General features: G+C 36.2%; 1 protein-coding gene across 4 annotated transcripts; it reads right to left on the bottom strand.

Annotated features, from left to right (window-relative positions):
- Positions 1–904: 904 nt before the first annotated feature.
- On the bottom strand, positions 905–11,449 carry LOC120625440 (probable protein phosphatase 2C T23F11.1). 4 transcript variants are annotated; one of them, XM_039892507.1, is made up of 8 exons: positions 11,392–11,449; positions 9,759–9,952; positions 8,803–8,900; positions 7,178–7,327; positions 6,489–6,669; positions 4,986–5,077; positions 4,063–4,236; positions 905–1,137 (listed from the first exon to the last, which is right to left on the bottom strand). In XM_039892507.1, exons 1-8 carry the CDS (start codon positions 11,415–11,417, stop codon positions 1,045–1,047), a joined length of 1,008 nt encoding a protein of 335 aa, XP_039748441.1. In that variant the 5' UTR covers positions 11,418–11,449; the 3' UTR covers positions 905–1,044. The 4 variants fall into 4 exon arrangements, with proteins under 4 accessions (XP_039748441.1, XP_039748443.1, XP_039748444.1 ...); XM_039892509.1 differs by lacking the exon at positions 11,392–11,449 and adding an exon at positions 11,022–11,136 and having other exon boundaries at positions 1,035–1,137; XM_039892510.1 differs by lacking the exon at positions 11,392–11,449 and adding an exon at positions 10,897–10,936 and having other exon boundaries at positions 1,035–1,137.
- Positions 11,450–19,257: the final 7,808 nt, after the last annotated feature.

The following is a 19,257-nucleotide window of genomic DNA, read 5'->3' on the forward strand; positions in this document are numbered from 1 at the left end:
AAACCATATGGGCTATAAAACTGCAAATAAACGCTGGCTCACTATCAAAGTGTGCACCCAGCATAATATATATATCTAAGCAAATTGTATGTTTATAACGAAATATTTTTGGATATTTTACAGCTGCCATATATTATTTATTAACAGTGATCGGAATAGGTAGCGCTAGTTGCAAACATTAAAATAAAACTTATTATATACGCGCAAGAAAAAAAATAAGAATATTGTAAATATCATAAAGCATTAGAGTAATAAATACGTTTTTTTTTTAATTCGTTATACCAATTCGAATTAAATAGTCATCGTTAAGACAGGACAACGTCTGTCGGGTCAGCTAGTAATAATATGGATAAGCCTTAAAATAAAAAATAAAGTTACTTACTAGTCGTACTTAATAATTTAATAAGTATACATTCAAAACATTCCACCTTATCGGCGTCTAAATAAATATAATGTATTTATCAACATTTGTAATTAAATTGTCAGTCGCAATATTTATTACAAATTTCAATAGATGAGAAATCAATTTAGGTAAGTAAGCATGAAGTAGGGTAAGCCATTATTAATTATAAAGAAAAAAATTAAACTCTTTAATGCCTTAAATGAATCAAATTATTATTATTATTATATTATACTCATTTCTTATATTTCACGTAATCTTGATCCACTTGACTTGACGTTTCAAAAGTGCCTTTTAATATAAGCACTTTTGAAACGTCAACGTCAACGTCAAGTCTATCTGTTAGTAGTGACTCTACTACCGGTTCGGAAGGCAACCTTGTCATTAACCGTCTCAACAAAAAATAATGAACTTATTAGATTGCTTATGATTTCTTTACTAGTTCAAGTTTGACCAACCATTATAACATTTAACCAAACCAAATAACATTTGGTTTATTGAAGTTTCACGTATATAAATTCTAAGTTTGCTTTAACGGTATATCCATATTAAGATAACGTAATAAAATTTCATAAACTTGGACTACCTATTCCGATCACAGTTTATTATTATCTATACAATATTTACATAATCTCTTGCGGTGTTTATTTCAAATCTTCCTCTTCTTCCTCAACGTAGAGCAAGTCCTCCATTTTGGTCATAAACTTGTTGTTCAATGTTTGCTCGTCCAGAGGTTTCTGGAATATAACGAAAATATTATATTAATATATCATCTTTATCAACGCAGGCCACGTTTCTCTTCTCAGAAGTTTATTGGTTCTTTTAAGAAGTTGACCATATGTAGCCACCACACTAGTTGATGTAGTCCACTGCATTGGCCAAGTGCGGATTGGTTGACTTCGCACGCCTTTGATAACATTATGGAATAAATAAATACATTTTTGTTTAAGTATGTATGTTTGTAGTGACTCTACCACCGGTAAGGAAAGCAGATTCTACCGAGAAGAGCCGGCAAGAAACTCAGTAGTTGCTCTTTCCAACATCAACATTTACAATCATTTTACTATCTTGCGGGGGATGAGAGCGAGGCTGGCTGCTTCCAATCTACCTTGTCATTGAGGAATTCATCAAATGATCGAACTAGATAATGGGTTATAATAAAATGTATTTAATACCTTTTTTCTACTGTTAAGTTCGTAGAGAAAACTACACTAAATTAAAGGTGTGAGATAAAGTTTTTGAAAAGATTTTTATCTTGTAACGCCAAAGAAATATAACTTTTCTTTTTCTTGCAGAGCATGCAAGGAACTTGTCCTACAAAATGCCGCCCTGTATTCATTAACCTGAGGAGTAGGTTTTAAGCCGCATGTGGTAGTATACCCCAGAGCATCTCTGTCAGAAAAAGCTCTAATACTATTAAAACTACTACTCTCCGTAAGAGTTCAGCTCTAAGTGAAGAAGCGACGTGGTGGGACATAAAAAGTTGCGAGCGCGACGTAGCGAAACTAACGGAAGGAGAGGCGCGTCAGAGCAGTAACCAATGTATGGAAAACGCGACGTCGTGGCACTAATGTTAAAGCAAAGAGCGTAGTGCGAACTATGGGGAACTGCAGGCAAAGCTCTCAGAGAGCACCACAAGAGGTTCGGCCATGACACAGTCAAAAAAAATTAATCTATGTTTATCTTGTTTGTTGGATTCAAATTATCTTTATCGAGACTCGGCGACCTTCAAAATAAAATCAATAGATACACAAAAAAGAACTTGTATTATAATTATGAATGATATGCGATGCCGTGTGCAGTGGCGTGCATAGAGGGCATGAACAGGGTATGCAGATGATATAAAATGAAGAAAATCTCCACTCCGTGTGCGCTTGCCTTAAATCGAACGAAAGAAAAACTGTATACTTGCTCAGGATATTTATTGCGAAACAATATGAAAACAACAAAACCCAAAATTGTTATGAAAATATATAAAAGATTAATACTGCAATTTTCATAACATAACAAAATATAACCTATAATAAATCATTATTTATAAATATATTATATAACAATCATATATGAATGTAACAATTATTTACGGTAGACAGTTTATTTCTTTTAGGTTACTTTTTATAGACCGATTGTGTCACTTGAAATTATAATAATTGGACGTAGTTAGACCAAAAGGGCGGTAAAGAATAAAGAGAAGCGGTGATAGCTTAGAGGTTGGAGCTTTGGTTTCCCTTACGGGGGACGGAGTTCGATTCCCGGCCAACCTCAAACTTATCGGAATGGATCGTTTTTGTTTAGTTACGTCCAACTTATCTTAATCGAGTAATAGTTACAATTTTTATAGCTGATGTTTTACTACCCCATTTCCAAATAAGCTTTTATAACACACACACACACATTCAAAGCATGCATTATTAATATTTTAAAAAAACATATAATTTTTACAAAGCATAAAAATATAAATTTCTACAAACGTGCATTCGATAAAATTTCAACAACACAAAAATAAATACTATATGAAAACCTAAAGTTTATAAACAAAAATATATCACAAGCATCAACTCATTCGTAATGGTATGCCATTAAAATAAACCCAAACTTAAAACATTAAATGTTTTTAAAACAGTTTATTTTAAAAATTAACGCCACACAAAGTTTAAAAAAAAACAAAAGAAATGCAATGAAAGGTGTAAAAAAACGTTTAACGCAGCCTGCTAAATGATGGCAGACCATTGTCTAAAATAAAGTTTTTAATTATATTTCTATAAGGAATTTACAGATTAACAAAATGGATTACGTATTCATCTAAGTAAGTATTTATTTTAAAACGAGAGGTGATTTTTTATGAGAATCGTCGATTCGGCATAGTCCAGTATTTGTTGGTGTGTGACATACCAAGACATTTGAAGGGCGACTGTAGAAGAAAACGGTACATTAAAATACGTAAATTTCAAGGTGCGGAAACACGGTTTAGAGTTTTTCTAAAGCGTAACTACGAAAAAAGGAAAATTAAAAAAAAAATTGAAATGTGTATAAACAATTTTAAAGAGAATGAACACCTCTATTTTAAAAACCTAATATTACATTCAGTCATTATATTTAGATCTAAATTTGTAGACATGCAAATATGCAAATATACATTTATCATGCACAAACAAAACCAATATACAACGTGTAAATTAAAAACCGAAGTAATACTTTAGAGGCGGTTACTATAGAGGTACGTTATTTACTGTCTCTGAGACTTATCTCTCTGCCATAGGTTTTACTGAAACTAACATCACATGCAAAATTAAAATCATGTGACTCCTTTCACTTTATTAGGTACGCGTCGCGTAGCGTAGGCACAATGCGCGTGTCGGTCTTCTATCCTCAATAGGGCTGTCAAAGATTTGAATTCGTTTATATGGAAAAATAAACATGTTTCTTTTGATTTTTTATTTTTACAAGGTGATTCCTTTTGAAATACACTTTCGCACCGTTCAACATTATTTCGTAATTCCGTTACACGTTGTATATTAAAAAAATAGATATGTGCTTTCCTTAACAGTTACATGCATTTATCGTGCTTATGTTTTTGCTTCTTAATATACAAGAGAAAGAAAACATACTTCCTTTGTAGCCGGATGAAGGTATCAACAGTTTTGAAAGGAAATAAAACTCACCATCATATCAACCCTCGGGAAAGGAGATAGGCATATAAGCAGGACGGTCATGTTGTCGCAACCAAGGCCTCCAGTGGCGCAATTGGGAGCCAGGCACAGTTGCATCAAGGCCTCACAAACAGCTGCCGGCTCCCAACCGCTCAGCAGACGGACCCGACAGAATGATAGTACCTCCTAAAATTAAAAAAAAAAGTTACGTATTTTTTTATACACATAATATCAACTGACCGGGGAACCACAAAATCAAGTGAGAAAGGTGGGGAAAAAAACGGAAACCAAAATAGGGATCTTCGGCAATATACGTCGTAGACTTTACAATCAATAATTGCTAAGGATAGCGTCGCTCGGTCGCTGCGTGAAAGGAGGTTAAACCGACGAATGCATTTACAATATTAATGTGGTTTCTCACACTTAACGACAAGGCTGCTTGGAAGCATCTCTCACAAGACAGAAAAATTCTAAAGATTGTTAAACTTAAAAATGATTTTGGAAAAGAGCAATCTGCTGAGTTTCTTGCCGGATCTTCTCAGTAAAATCTGCCTTCCGAACCGATGGCAGAGTCACTAGAAGCAGACTGACTTGACTTTTCAAAAGTGCTTATTTATTAGGCCTACTACGACGGCCGACTGGCGCAGTGGGCAGCGACCCTGCTTTCTGAGTCCAAAGCCGTGGGTTCGATTCCCACAACTGGAAAATGTTTATGTGATGAGCATAAGTGTTTTTCAGTGTCTGGGTGTCAGTATATGTATTTCCTAATTATTTATGTATATATAATTCATAAAAATATTCATCAGTCATCTTAGTACCCATAACACAAGCTACGCTTACTTTGGGGCTAGGTGGCGATGTGTGTGTTGTCGTGATGTATTTGGTGTTTTATTTACTTGAAATAAATGAATTTTGTTTTTTTTTTTCCCACATACCTCATTCGACAACACTTCCCATATGCCATCGCAGGCGATAACTATAAACTCCCAGTCGTCATTCAGCTGTCGTACTTGAACGTCCGGGTACGCTGGAACAATAAATAGAATCCTCATCACCGTGATCATTATCACCATCACCATCAGCCTATGCTGGGCAAAGGCTTTAAAAGCATTGACCCACAACGCTGCTCCAATAGGGAATGGTGGGCTCTATACTATTATCACAGGTTAGTGATAATAACCGAACTGACGGCTTAACGTGCTCTCCGAAGCACGTTTGTTTACATCATCATCAGCCTATGCTGGGCAAAGGCTTTAAAAGCATAGACCCACCACGCTGCTTCAATACGGATTGGTGGGCTCTAATTACTATTATCACAGGTAAGTGATAATAACCGAACTGACGGCGTAACGTGCTCTCCGAAGCACGTTTGTTTACATAATCATCATCAGCCTATGCTGGGCAAAGGCCTTAAAAGCATAGACCCACCACGCTGCTTCAATACGGATTGGTGGGCTCTAATTACTATTATCACAGGTTAGTGATAATAACCGAACTGACGGCGTAACGTGCTCTCCGAAGCACGTTTGTTTACATCATCATCATCAGCCTATGCTGGGCAAAGGCCTTAAAAGCATAGACCCACCACGCTGCTCCAATACGGATTGGTGGGCTTTACTCACTATTATAAAAGATTAGTTATTATAACCGGGACTAAAAGTGTAACGTGCTCTCCGAAGCACGTTTGTTTCATCCCTTTCCCTACTCTACCTGAAAAGAATCATTTAATAATTTTGGGTAAAATTTTGAGATTCAAACCCAAGACCTAGTGATCTTTGTGATCTTTTCCTCGGGTTTCTAGTAAAGCCCACGAGGGGGACATGTTGTTGTTGTAGCGATCTCCACATTACATAACTAGATGGCGCCACAAAAATCCTGAGTGTTTATTATAAGTACTTATGTATATTATTCATAAAAATATTCAACAGTCGTCTTAGTACTCATAACACAAGCTACGCTTACTTTGGGGCTAGATGCGATGTGAGTATTGTTGTAGTATATTTTTATATTTAATTACTTATTTAGAATTAAAAATAATAATAAGCCATAATTCAGATGTGGTTTGATTTTGGTACATACAAGATTATTACTAAGTTCATTTTTTGTTTTGTTTTTTAGAACAATTATTAGTTTAAATATTTAATTTTCCTTTCTCAAATTGCCTCGGCAACCCCATCAGTTTGCCCTTTGTTGGCAAAGACATTATAATTCCATCACTTTAAAGCATTTACACCGCGACCAAAAAAAAAAGACCTTGTAATCTGTGGACGACGAGGTGGTTATTCATTCTAAATTAAAATTCGTCATTTGGAAAAAAATTTGGTTTAAACACTTATATATATAGATGTTATCATTTTGTGTTACACGCATAGTTTGTCGTTCACATCAACAAATCCCAATCCTTTAAAAAAAAATAAAAAAAGCCTTGTACAACTTACCCGTAACAATTTGGTCCCTCGGCGACAGTCGATAGTTTCGCTTGAAGATATAATCACCCAAAGCTCGCGATAGAGCCAAGTTTCCGTTTACCCTGTTAAGCTGAACCCATCCGCCGCCCGCAGTGATCCTACGCAGTTCTTCTTCGTTATTGGGCTTGTGGTCGTAGGATAGCACTTCCACCTGAAGAAACAACTCTACGTCAGCGTTTTATGGCCCAATGCAGGGCTAGCACGGGTAAGAGATAACTATAATAATGCACCAATGCGCCAATGCTCTGAGAGTTGATAAAGCTGTGGGAGAAGACAGTTTTTTATCCTTTCCCCGCGGATATAGTTGGCCGACTGGTACAGTGGCCAGCTACCCTGCTTTCTGAGTCCAAGGCCGTGGGTTCGATTCCCACGACTGGAAAATGTTTGTGTGATGAACATGTCTGTTTTACAGTGTCTGGGTGTTTATATGTATATTATAAGTATTTAAGTATATTATTCATTTAAAATTATTCATCAATCAACTTGCTAGCTACGCTTACTTTGGGGCTACATGGCGATGTATGTGTATTGTCGTAGTATATAAAAAGAAAATATATACACAAAAATATATACATGAGATAAAGCCTAATGACAGAAGGAAAGGCGTAATAATAGGTTCACGTTTTCCCTTTGGACACGTCAGGTAATTAGGTACTTACTGCGCCCCTGACGCTTGCTATAGCGCGCGAGTCGCCAACGTTGGAGCAATAGAGCGTGTTTTCCTTTATAAGCACCACCACAGCTGTACTGCCCGCGACCTTCTCTTGCATGTCCTCTTCTAACATAGCTTGATCCAAGTCTAGGAAGCCCTGAAGTTGGGGAATTGTTTTTGGTCACAAACATGAAAATAAAAGTGTTGATTATTCAGAATGGACTCAGATCGTAGTAGCTAGAAGTACCTTTACCAGAATGAAAATAGTACACTGCAACCGCAGACTTTAGATCCCTTTGCACATTCGACTCCTGCGTTGTTACATCTGGCCTATACTACTGTACGGATGCGAGGCTTGGAAAATTAAAGAAGACCTCAGGAAAAGCATTCGAAATGTGGTCATTCAGACGCGTGTAGGCCATTAGTTGGAATTGCAAATTATCCAATGAGGATATTTTGCACACTGGACCTGGAAAGTTGCATATCTGGGACAGGTGCTAAGGCACGAGAGTTATAATCTCCTTCAACTTATTACGATATGAAAAGTTACAGGAAGAAGAGGCGTTGGTCGCAGAAAAAAGTCCTTGCTTCGTAACACCAGAGTGGACTGGAAACGCGAGTGCTGCAGAATTATTTCGCCCCGCGGAAAAATAGACAAGAATTTAAGAAACTGACTGCCAACCTTCGCTAGACGAAGAAGAAGAAGCGTCAGAATAGTATTTAGTCTGAATAAAATGTTGGTGGGTATATCAAACCACTCTATTACCTGTTTCTTGCATATAATAGGGTCAGTGAATCATATAAACAGGGTCAGTGAATCTTTGGGTATATCAAAACACCCTATTACCCATTTCTTGCACATGCAATTAGGGTCTTAGAAATTCTGAATACATATTCAGAAATACATATAATACGTATTTTTTAGGTAGAGTAGATTTTGAAAGGATGGCACGATCTTTATGAGATGTATATTTAGTTAAATTTAATTTGTACCTCTAAATATACAGTCAAAACCGTTTATGGCGACATCGTTTAGAACAACATACCGGTTAAATTGACCAAAATCAAAGGTCCTGGCTGAATATGATATGACCGCCTTATCGGAAAACATTGGTATTTACGACATTGTTTACTGCGACATACCGCATTAAGCGACCACATTTGGTTAATGTTTTCGGAAAATTATATCTATAGAACGACCGGTTCAGCTGTATTGTAAACAATTCGAATAGGTTACAGTATCCACATCTGGCACAGTATAATGGTCAATGGCTATTATCGTAAAAGTAAACAAAGTTAAGGGTCTTTTATAATTCTTAGAAACAAAGCACGTGCATGCCCTAGCCTCAAGGCCCGCTTCGTCATACCTCTTAAGTCTGTTTGTTACTTATCTTTACACAAGACGCACTAAAACATATTGATGAGTTAACTGTGAAAATTGTAACATGTCGCAAAAAAGAAAACAAATCAATATCAAAGAAAAATCGCGTATTACATACGTATATTGTCTTTCCTATTAACATCTGTTACCGGTTGTTACAACTATCGGTTTTTACGACTAAATATGAGTAGTCCCTTCGATGTCGTTATAACAGATTTTGACTGTATTTACAATATTTTTATGCAATTTACCTGTTTCAAGGCCTCTTCAACATTGCCAAGGTGATACTCTGGCCTGGCTGTTATGAATTTGTGAAGATGTTTCCCAGCATATTCTGCTATATTTGCACCTGAAAATACTTGTTATAAATCGTTTGAATTTTAATGGTTTTTCACATTAAAAAGCTAGGCTAAGCTGTTGTTTAGGTAATGTCTAAAGAAAAAATATATATTTTTAGGCATTACCTATATATTTTTTTGGCATTACCTTGTTTGTGAAAACGGGCATTATAGTCACACAGTGAGATGGTTCATTTTTGTGGTGTTATTATCTTGACATTGTATTTGGGAATAATTTTTGGGTTGGGTCTAACCTCTACCTCATGTGGCTTCTCTCTATTTTAAGAGAGAAGTCACATCATGACGCCTGTGGCATGTGGCTTCTATTTATTTAATTATCATTACCAATAATATTTTTTTTTATAAATATGTTTTTAATATCTGCCTTACTACAGACAAAACACACTCAAATCAATACATATATAGACGACCTGCATGGCGGTGGGGGAAATTTGGGAATTTTCAATTTCCAAATTTTCTCTGGTCTGGTCATGTGGGAGGCTTCGGCTGTGGCTAGTTACTACTCATCCCATAGAGGCTTTTTGATTTAGGTTTCCGGTTTTCCCCCAATGTCGTCGAGCCCTGGGGATCTTCTCATGGCGAGCTCTCGCGCAAGCCCCACTCCCCCAGTGACGCCTTAGCAACCCCTCAGGTGGTTATCGGCAAGTGTCAATCCAAAAAAGAAAGAGAGGTTTCCGGTATGTCATGTAGAAAATGATTAGGAGTAGAGGTTTAATATATCTGCAATACCCCTAACAGGTTAGCCCTACAGACAGCATAGACCAGATTAACCAGCATATGAGGTTGCAGACAAGGGCTAACGTGTATAAGAATAAAAAAATAAATATAATATTCCAGTTTCATCTTACCACCATGGCCATCGTAAACAGCAAAGAAAGCTGTGCCAGGATCATCAGGTAAAGATAGTATCTGTGTGTGCGAGTCGTCCATGGAAACACGCCAGCCCTGCATACAAGATGATCCCACCAGGTATCGTGAATCCTGACATGTTGATGACTGTTTCTCTGTCACCGGTTCAGAGAGGGTTTGCCCCATTACTCGACTGTAAATAAGGTAACTCTAGTATATTATTCTAAAGCGTTTGTTACCTTATTACTACCAATAAACTAATAGTGCCCGACTAGTTTTATATTATGAAGTGCCAAAATACTTTTCACCCATGGTAATAAAGCTGGTACCCAATTACTTGCAATGTGCATATCTCTGCCTACATTCAAGCAATTTAATTATTGGTTTAGATGGCATATTCATGAAGGCATTATTGTTACTAACTTCATAAATATTTATACAACATGTGATGCAATGTGAGATGGTGATAACAAAAAAAAACCTGGCTAAGTCTGTTGTGAACCCTTCCTTGATGAACAGAGCACGTTTGGAACCCTCCTAAATATAGTTCTAAGTTAACAAATGTAGTTATCACCATCACCTTGCATTAGTGGTAACGTGTTACATGTAAGAACACGTCATAAGTGCATTCTTCATGAATAAAACATTTTTTAATTTGTGTTAATGTTCATAAAACTATAAAGGAGTTCAATGTGTGACTAGAATGTTTACACAGTATTGCATTTCTGATTTGTACAATATTATGGAATGTATGAACATGAACATTAATTAACTATCTGTATTTGTAATAGACAAAAGAGGAAGTATGTTATCAATTAATTCAGGATATACTATCAGTATGACTGTATTATAAACAGCATAGATAGCCATACCAGAATACTCGCTGATGATTGCAATTGATGCAAAGTTTCAAAATTAATTAACTCACGAGCAATGAACGGCTTATAACTTTGTAAATCTGCTTTCTACTGAGTAAAACATGGTTTTAAACCGTCATACATGACTAATACCTGATGTCATAACTACGAACTTTCGATACAAATTAACTCAAATAACTCTACGATATACAAGTAACTCTCTCGTTGAAAGTTACCGCTATTTATCACCTGAAACTCTGGTTTATTTGCTTATACTTACAATCTGTTTGTTTTTTAAACGAAGTTAGTTGATGATAATATGAAACAACACTTCTTATCTATTTAAAAACAAGCGGTATGTAATCGACATTTGTTCAGAAAATAACGGCTATTAGGTGTACTTACTAGATGATATATCTGTGAGTAAATTAACTATAATCTTGGCCTATTTAGTGATTTATTTTTATATAAAATCGGAATATAATCTCAAAGTGCGTCAGTAAATATCAACTAATGAAACGTCAATGTCAGAAATTGACAAATGCCAGTTCTGTCAAAATAAATGGTCAGAGAGATTATTTTTTTCCTATTAGCAAAGATTGTGATTTCAAAGTATCACCAAACATTGAGATGGTGGAGATGTTATTTTATAAAAACATATTACCTAAATATTAATTTGATAATCAAATGCACTAGGATAGTAGATAAAGTATTAGGTTCAACAATTGCTTGGTATTTTTTTATTATTAAAATGTTAAGAAAAGTTGAAATGAACCTTAATATTCTTGATGCCGCATGCATAGTAAAATCAATGATTTTGTTAACAAAAACCAATTAATAAAACAAACTTAAAATATAAGTTAAAATATAAATTAAATAATATAACTTTAATTCATTTCGTACAGGAATTTTAACAATAATGACATGTGCTATAAATTAATCAAAAATATAAAGAAAATTATAAGAATTTTCTAGCCAGTACTATTATATTTTATGCATATAAAGACAATTAATTATGATAAAATAATCAACACAACAAACAGAAATTGAATACCCGTATGCTGGTAGATGCGTTTTTGACTCTGTTGGCATTTCTCTCAGTGTATCTATTCATGTGGCCAGAGCCAGGTTTATAGATGGGCCAACCGGGTATTTGCACACAGCGGCACAAATAAGGGGTGGAAAAATATTTTTTATTTTACTTTATAATTGAATAATATGTATTTTTGTAATCTTAATAAATCCTTTTCGCCAAAAAAAATGTTATTCATTAACTAGCTCGGTTGTCCGCTTTACACGATTCAGTAAAATTTACTTCATAGAAGTTTCAAGTACCTAGTTATAACTTTTGCTTATACAGAATACTGTGTACCTTCCAATAGGGTACTAAATAATATTACAATCGAGCCAAGTGATTTGGCTAATATGCAATTTAATTTTAATCTTAACTTCTAAAATAAGATTTTAAACCAAGAGATAGTTCTATAATTCATCAGCCTTTTTTGATAAATAGTGTCACTTTGTTCATGTGTTCTACTACTGACTATTCACTAAAGGTTTTGTCACAGAATTAAGAACATAAAGACTCCATGTACTCGACTAATATTGAAACATCAAAAGCCACTCCACTTTAGTAGTGCTTCTCTAACAGGCGGTTAGTCAATTCACTCCATTTAGCAGTTGACAGTAATAACCATAATTTTACCTCTAATGTTCTAAAGGTTTACCATAAAATGTGGAAAATGGGAAACGTTTGAGAGCTAGCGACATTCCGCGGTTGTGACTGAGATACAGTGACAGTGAGACGCGCGCGAGGTGTTTGGAAATTGCTGATTGAGGGTTCTGTATGTTCTAAATTCTGTGGGTTGGTTCTTTTTTAGTCTTCTCACAAATTTTATTATTTCGAGCAGCTGGACGTTGACGTGATAGAGAAGCCGATGTCCGTGGGCTTCACCAAATTTAGTAATTGCTTTGTCGACTTACTCAATATGACTGTATATAGGACCCGATAAATATTTTGTAATTGCTAATGTACCAGAGTGCATTTACAATATTCATTCGTTCTTTGCTTTGGATAACTTGGATGTAGCTTTTTTTATTATAAATACTAGTAGAAATAATAAAGACAAAAGTAAAATAGTTAATATTTCCCATCACGCGAACCTACCTTATATTATTACTTTAGTAGGTATAAAACTTACCTGTATATACGTACTATAGTCAAAATATCTAATGGGTTAATTAACTCCATACATTTAAATGGAACGGTCAATTATGCTGAATCTACGATGACTTCAATCGAATCGATATGGCATCAGATTCAAGGTTGAGGCAAGGCTATTATGTTTGCGTTAGACTATACAATACCTAAAGTCTGATTTAAATTATGTGGCATGTGTCGTTAATAGATTCATAACAATTCCCTCATCAACAATTTCACGTAAGCCTCTTAAATCATACCTATAACGAAATAGGTTTACGTGAAAGTGTAATTGTTATAAATACGTCTTAAAATTTTCCGATTCGCAAAGAAGTGCGCTTGTTTTGTGTTGCCAGATTGTTAGTTTGAAACGTCAAGTCATTCTGTTTGTAGTGACTCAACAGGCAGATTTTAACGAGAAGAGCCGGCAAGAAACTCAACAGATTGCTCTTGTCTTATTCAACATATTTTGCAGTTTACATTTTACAGAAAGTAATTAGTTTACATCGATTAAAGTTACTACAGTAAACAGTTTACGGTACTTACAACGTTTTATGGTAATACTAGATGTGCCCTGCGACTACGCCCGCGTAAACTACGGGACGCAGCGTACTGCTATATAGTCTAACCTACCTCAATAAATCAGCTACCAAACGTAATGATTCACTAATCGTTCTGGAAGTGCCAAATATACAAACCATATTAAAACCACATAATATTACGTACAAATAGTATTTCAACATTAAATAAACAACTGGAGTATGGGCTAACAATACATCTGTTATTTCTATTGGAACTTTAATCACCCACTATTTGAAATCGAAATCACGTGCCAATCGCAAATGCCGTCTCGAGGACCAACTCCCGTTTTGCCTTATTTAAAAAACTTTGAATTCCCTGTAACAAATAACTGCGTGTCCAAAGTTGATGGGCATGAAAGAAAATTTTGTATCCATCAGTCTCAGCTCCCATTACTAACAAAGAATAGTAAACGCTAAAGGAAGAAACGAAACGGTATATTTTTTATTTGGTCCTAGCGCTGAAGTTCAAATATGGCAGCACTTTATTTAATCAGTATTGTTTAAGTCATATAAATCCATTTATTAAGCTTACGCATTAATATCTATTACATACTAGCTGACCCGGCGAACTTTGTTCCGCCTTAATGTCAATAAATAAGCAGATTTTTTTTTTATTGGAAAAAATACAAAAAAAATTAAATTTCTACATCAATCATTCATAATTATTTCTGTATTTTAGTACATAGGTTGCTCTTCATTTAAGTACCTTGTGATACACGACATTTTTTGTTTTATTATCAGGCGCAAAAACAAACAACGCAGATGGTCTTCCGACCCGTGAACATGCCACGTATAATTGACCATGGGAAAAACATGAATGTTCTAGATTTAAACCACAAACTTTTAAGGATTGGCCTTGTGATTTGTTGATGGTCATGGCAAATGCAAGACGTATCGGAAATTGAAGTCTTTTAAATTCAAACGGCATATCGGTTGGGATCATCGGTATCCTCGGAATGAGAACTTGCTCACCTTTGAATTTTCCTATCATTATCGTAGCGTAAATTACATTGTTCATCAATTTTCTAACCACCAAACGCGTACCGTTGCACAGTTTTGGTTGGTTTATGTTTCGAAGCATGATTACTACGGAGCCAACCTTTAGGCGTAAATTGTGCGGTGGTAAGCCAGGCACGTCCAAAGAGTTTAAAAATTCAATTGGATAGTTGGTGGCTTCATCTTCATTTGTGACGCAGTCAATAGATTTGAATGAATGCATTGTTCCAATGATCTTATTTTGAATTATGTTGTTTAGGTCATCTACATCTTTATTCTTAGCCGCTAAAATTGCTCGCTCACTCATCCATTCATAATTTTTGTAGTTAGAAATAATTTCTGGAAATACATTGTTGATAAGTTCGTCTTTTGATGAGACAAAATTACAGAAATTATTTGGAAATGATATTAATCCGCTCGATTCATCGACAGGTACTTGACCATTACAAAAATCTTCAGCAGATGTATCATTAAGCAATGCAACTCTCATGTTTGTTGTCAGTTGCAGTTTCTTCACATGGCGCCATAGATTTGACGATTTGAGGCAAGCGTTTATTTCGTCGGCAGCCGTAGATCTTGGAATTACTGGCAGTATTTGGCGGAAATCACCAGAAAGTAAAATCATTGCTCCTCCAAAACATCTCGAGTCATTGCGTAAATCTTTTAATGTTCGGTTAAGTGCTTCTAATGCACGTTTATGCGCCATTGTGCATTCGTCCCAGATGATGATTTTCGATACCGCTAAAACTTTGGCCATTGCTGAGTGTTTTGCAATATTACACGTTGGTTCTTCAATAGTTTGAAGATTTAACGGTAATTTGAATGCTGAATGAGCCGTACGGCATCCTTCTAACAATGTGGCTGCTATTCCAGAAGAAGCAACTGCAACCGCTATGTTAGATCTCGCCCGAACAGTTGCTAAAACTAATGACATGAGGAATGTCTTGCCAGTTCCACCAGGGGCATCTAGGAAATATAAACCACCATTTTCATCATCGATTGCCTTCATTAAAGTATCATAAACTTTCTTTTGTTGGTAATTCAACAGGGGTACATTCGTTTGAACTACTAAATCTAATTCCTGGTGATCATATTCACGTTCCCGTTCCAATTCTCGATTAAATGCGTCATTCATTTCACGATATGGTGCTGGCATTCCTAACCTGATTAATAAATTACCGCACATGAGGTAACACATATCTTCGATCAAGAGTAAAGCACGATTATGTATCTCCTCATTCATCTCAATATCGTGATTTCTGGAACTGACACGAATTTGATGTAAAATATCTTCTGACATATTATCCTTGTATTTGTGCCACAGGTTACATGGGTTTGATGGAAAACATGTCGAAATTATGATAGCGAATAATGTGCGTATCTGACTTGGAGATGCACAGATAATGGCTTCAGCGATTGTCGTATCCCAATGACTATCGTTTTCTAATAACTTCAATTCTTCACATGCAGCACGATATGTTGGGAATATTACACCATTAACAGTTCGTAGTGACTCAAATGACGTTGGCCCACGCACATTTACCAGCAACAACCGCAAATAGAAACATTCATTATTCTTTGGATGAACTGTATACATACGACCAAGAGCATCAGTAGAACGCACATCTGGATACCCAGGAACCGCATCGCCTTGCTTCCGTCTTTGAAAATTCTTCGATGAAGCATTCCAAGTATAATAACGTGGCATCTCCGAGTAAAGCAAAGTTCGTGCAAACTGATCGCTTTGGCAGATTGCAAAAAAACTGGTCAATGTAGTTGCTGGAGGTGTTTCAGCACGTTGCGTAGCATTCGAAGCCGTGAAATATACTCGTTGACCATTCTCCAGATGCACCGCCAAATGCGTAACAGTAGGATGACGTTCGTGAATGGGAAATGCGAATATACGCCAAATCGCTTCATTACAGTTCACATAACGACCAACTTGATAGCGTGAAATTTCATCGTTGGTATTCGAGGATTGCAATCCAAAAACCGCCATATCACTGCCTTTCGTGACATATTTGCAAATATATTTTATGGACTTAACTGAATTGCAGTATTCAACGTTGCAATGTGTCTTGAACGATTTAGAAATAAGTGGCGAATATGGAACAATCCAACTGTTGTCGACAACGAAATCCATTCTTTTCACTTTCGTTGTGACAGTTCGACCGTTGTCATCTGGTGATCGACGCCGATACAGCGGATAACCATCATTGCCAGTGACAGTCTCCGCCGTTAATTTCCGTGGATATCGTTTAGAGCACTTTCCATCGACCATGCAAGGTGATTGGGGATTGATGGCACCACACGGTCCATGAATCATATTAGTAGTAACAACATCATGTAGGTCTGGATCGACTTCATAATCAGGAATCTCAGCACATATGATATCATCTATTTGGTCAGGCTGAATTCTTTCCACTAACCAAATAAGAATGTGTGCGTGCGGCAGGCCTCGCTTTTGCCATTCGATTGAATACATCCAGCATCGAGTATCTCCAAAGACGCGTTGTTTAACAATAAAGTTCATCAGGGACCGAATTTTTTGCCTGAATATACGTGCTGTGATGTCGTGTCTATCACTTGATGTTTGTCCGGGAAGCAGCAATTGAGTAATTTCTATCCATTTTGGATTACAGGTAAAAGTAATAAAGAGATCGGGCCGACCGTAATGACGAACATATGTCATTGCATCTTGTGCATATTCATGCATATGACGTGGACTACCAATGTATGTCGCCGGCAGAATAGTTAATCGACCAATATTAGCTGCATTTCCTTCAGTATTAACTGCATCACGTAAATGGATGTACTCCTCAGAACGCAGTTTGGCTTGGTTCAACCTAATGAAATAATTCATTGAGCTAACTTTCTTTGTAGTTTCTTCACCTGAAATTAAAAATTTGATAATTAACCATTTCAAAGGCAAATTTTAAAGGCAAACAATACAGACATTAACCATTTTTTTAATAAGCATTATTTTAAATCAGTGTCTTTCACAAATAAATGAAATAAATTATGATACTGATACTCACCATTCAATGGATTTTTCATTTTAATATTAAAATAATATCCATCTTCTCCTTGCCAAAACATCAGCGGGTATTGCAATGTGTCATATGATCGATGAGTTTCAGATATTTGTTGCAGTTGCCCAGTATCGCGACGTGTAAGCACAATATCGCGTTTTTCCAATTGTTCACCAACAATCAGGATGGCAACTTCGTCTACTGTTGGAGCATTAAATGTCCTTTCGTGTGTTCCAGATGGTCGTTTATCTGCTTTGATAACAACTTTATAGTCATCACTTGGCATGCGCTCTAAAGCACTCTTAAACAACCTGACCAACGCATGATGTTCATGAAGCAGACACTGCAAGTCTTGAAGAATTGCTCGCTTCATTCCTGCATTGATCTCTAGGCGTCGATCAAGTTGTTCTTCCATGTTGCCCATGAAATATATTTGTAAAAATTTATTCTGTGTATCTTCGAAAGGTAGTAATGATCCAATTCGATGATGAATCTGTCCTTGTATCTACAAAATAAAAACCAGACAGTATTAACTGGGTTATAAACACTTTTTTCGGTGGGAGAGTAGAGTTCAGAATTAGCAAATATACTACATAGGTACCAATAGATAAAGTAAGTTATTCTTTAACTACATTCTATATAAGTACAAAAATAAATACCTTAAATGTCGGATTAAATCCCCGTTCTTCGATAATATCTGCCCCAAATGACGTCATCTGGAAACAACCATTGTATTTTTGAGTATTTGCAAGAAAGTGGCGTGATTCTTGTGTTTCGCCACAAAGCAATGAATACAATGGCTCAGGTGGCGGAGTCAACAATGGCAATTTCACTTTACCATTAAGGCAGCATAATCCAGGCGTTTCTCCGGAAAACTTTAATGCACCACAATACTCGCAAACTACGTCCATTTGCCCAATGCAAACGCTAGGATGCAAGCTGTAATCATTGCTGCAATCGTATTGAAACGCTGCTCGATTCAAATCAGCACTTGATAAATATCTTGTTCTGCGTCGCAAATTATCTATTTGTTGACCTCTGTTGTTCGCTCGACGATTCTGCATTGCCAACCGAGCTGTTTCACGGGCTGCTTCACTTTGCTCTCGTGATTGAGAAGCACGAAGTCGAGCCATACTATCGCGGCGCTGTTCACGTGCAATTTCTTGTTCTTCTTCAGTCCTTTCATTTGCAGTATTTCGTATTCTTCTTGCATCACGGCTTTGTCGGGAAAGATTCGATCGTCTTGGTCGCGGCATTATTAATTAAACTTCACTTCACCTAAAAACTTAAATTTTTAACCATACCGAGTTTTATAGTTCACTTCACTGTTTATACGAATGGGCAATTGGGCAATAATGTTAATTATTTATTTAATAGAAATAGTTATATTATTGATTTCTTACAAATATCAAATAGTCATCCATACGTCATTACATAGCTGTCATTATACGTCAATTTTGTTATTCCAAGTCTGATTCTTTTTTGTTATACCACGTTTTATAGTGACTGACGTTACATGTCAAGTCACACGGGAATGATGTCGAACGGGATAAAAAGTATCCTATGTCCTTCTCCTGGCTCTAAACTACCTCCCTGCCAATTTTCAGCTAAATCGGTTCAGCCGTTCTTGAGTTATAAGTGAAGTAACTAACACGACTTTCTTTTATATATATAGATATGAAAGCAATTGACTTCTGTGCCTATCCTATTATAATATTATTTGACGGCCGATTGGCGCAGTTTGCAGCGATCCTGCTTTCTGAGTCCAAGGCCGTGGGTTCGATTCCCACAACTGGAAAATGTTCGTGTGTTGAGCATGAATGTTTTTCAGT

The sequence above is a fragment of the Pararge aegeria genome, chromosome 7 (assembly GCF_905163445.1).
Source record: "Pararge aegeria chromosome 7, ilParAegt1.1, whole genome shotgun sequence".
NCBI classification, from domain to species: domain Eukaryota; kingdom Metazoa; phylum Arthropoda; class Insecta; order Lepidoptera; family Nymphalidae; genus Pararge; species Pararge aegeria.

What these genes read in the sequence shown, in the direction of transcription:
- LOC120625440 (XM_039892507.1), bottom strand. Translation starts at nt 11,417, where the DNA reads ATGCATGCGGCATCAAGAATATTAAG. An exon ending in TAGCAAGCGTCAGGGGCGCA is followed by an intron (nt 6,670 to 7,177) that starts GTAAGTACCTAA and finishes TTGTTTCTTCAG; the next exon opens with GTGGAAGTGCTATCCTACGA. An exon ending in TCCCGAGGGTTGATATGATG is followed by an intron (nt 1,138 to 4,062) that starts GTGAGTTTTATT and finishes GTTATATTCCAG; the next exon opens with AAACCTCTGGACGAGCAAAC.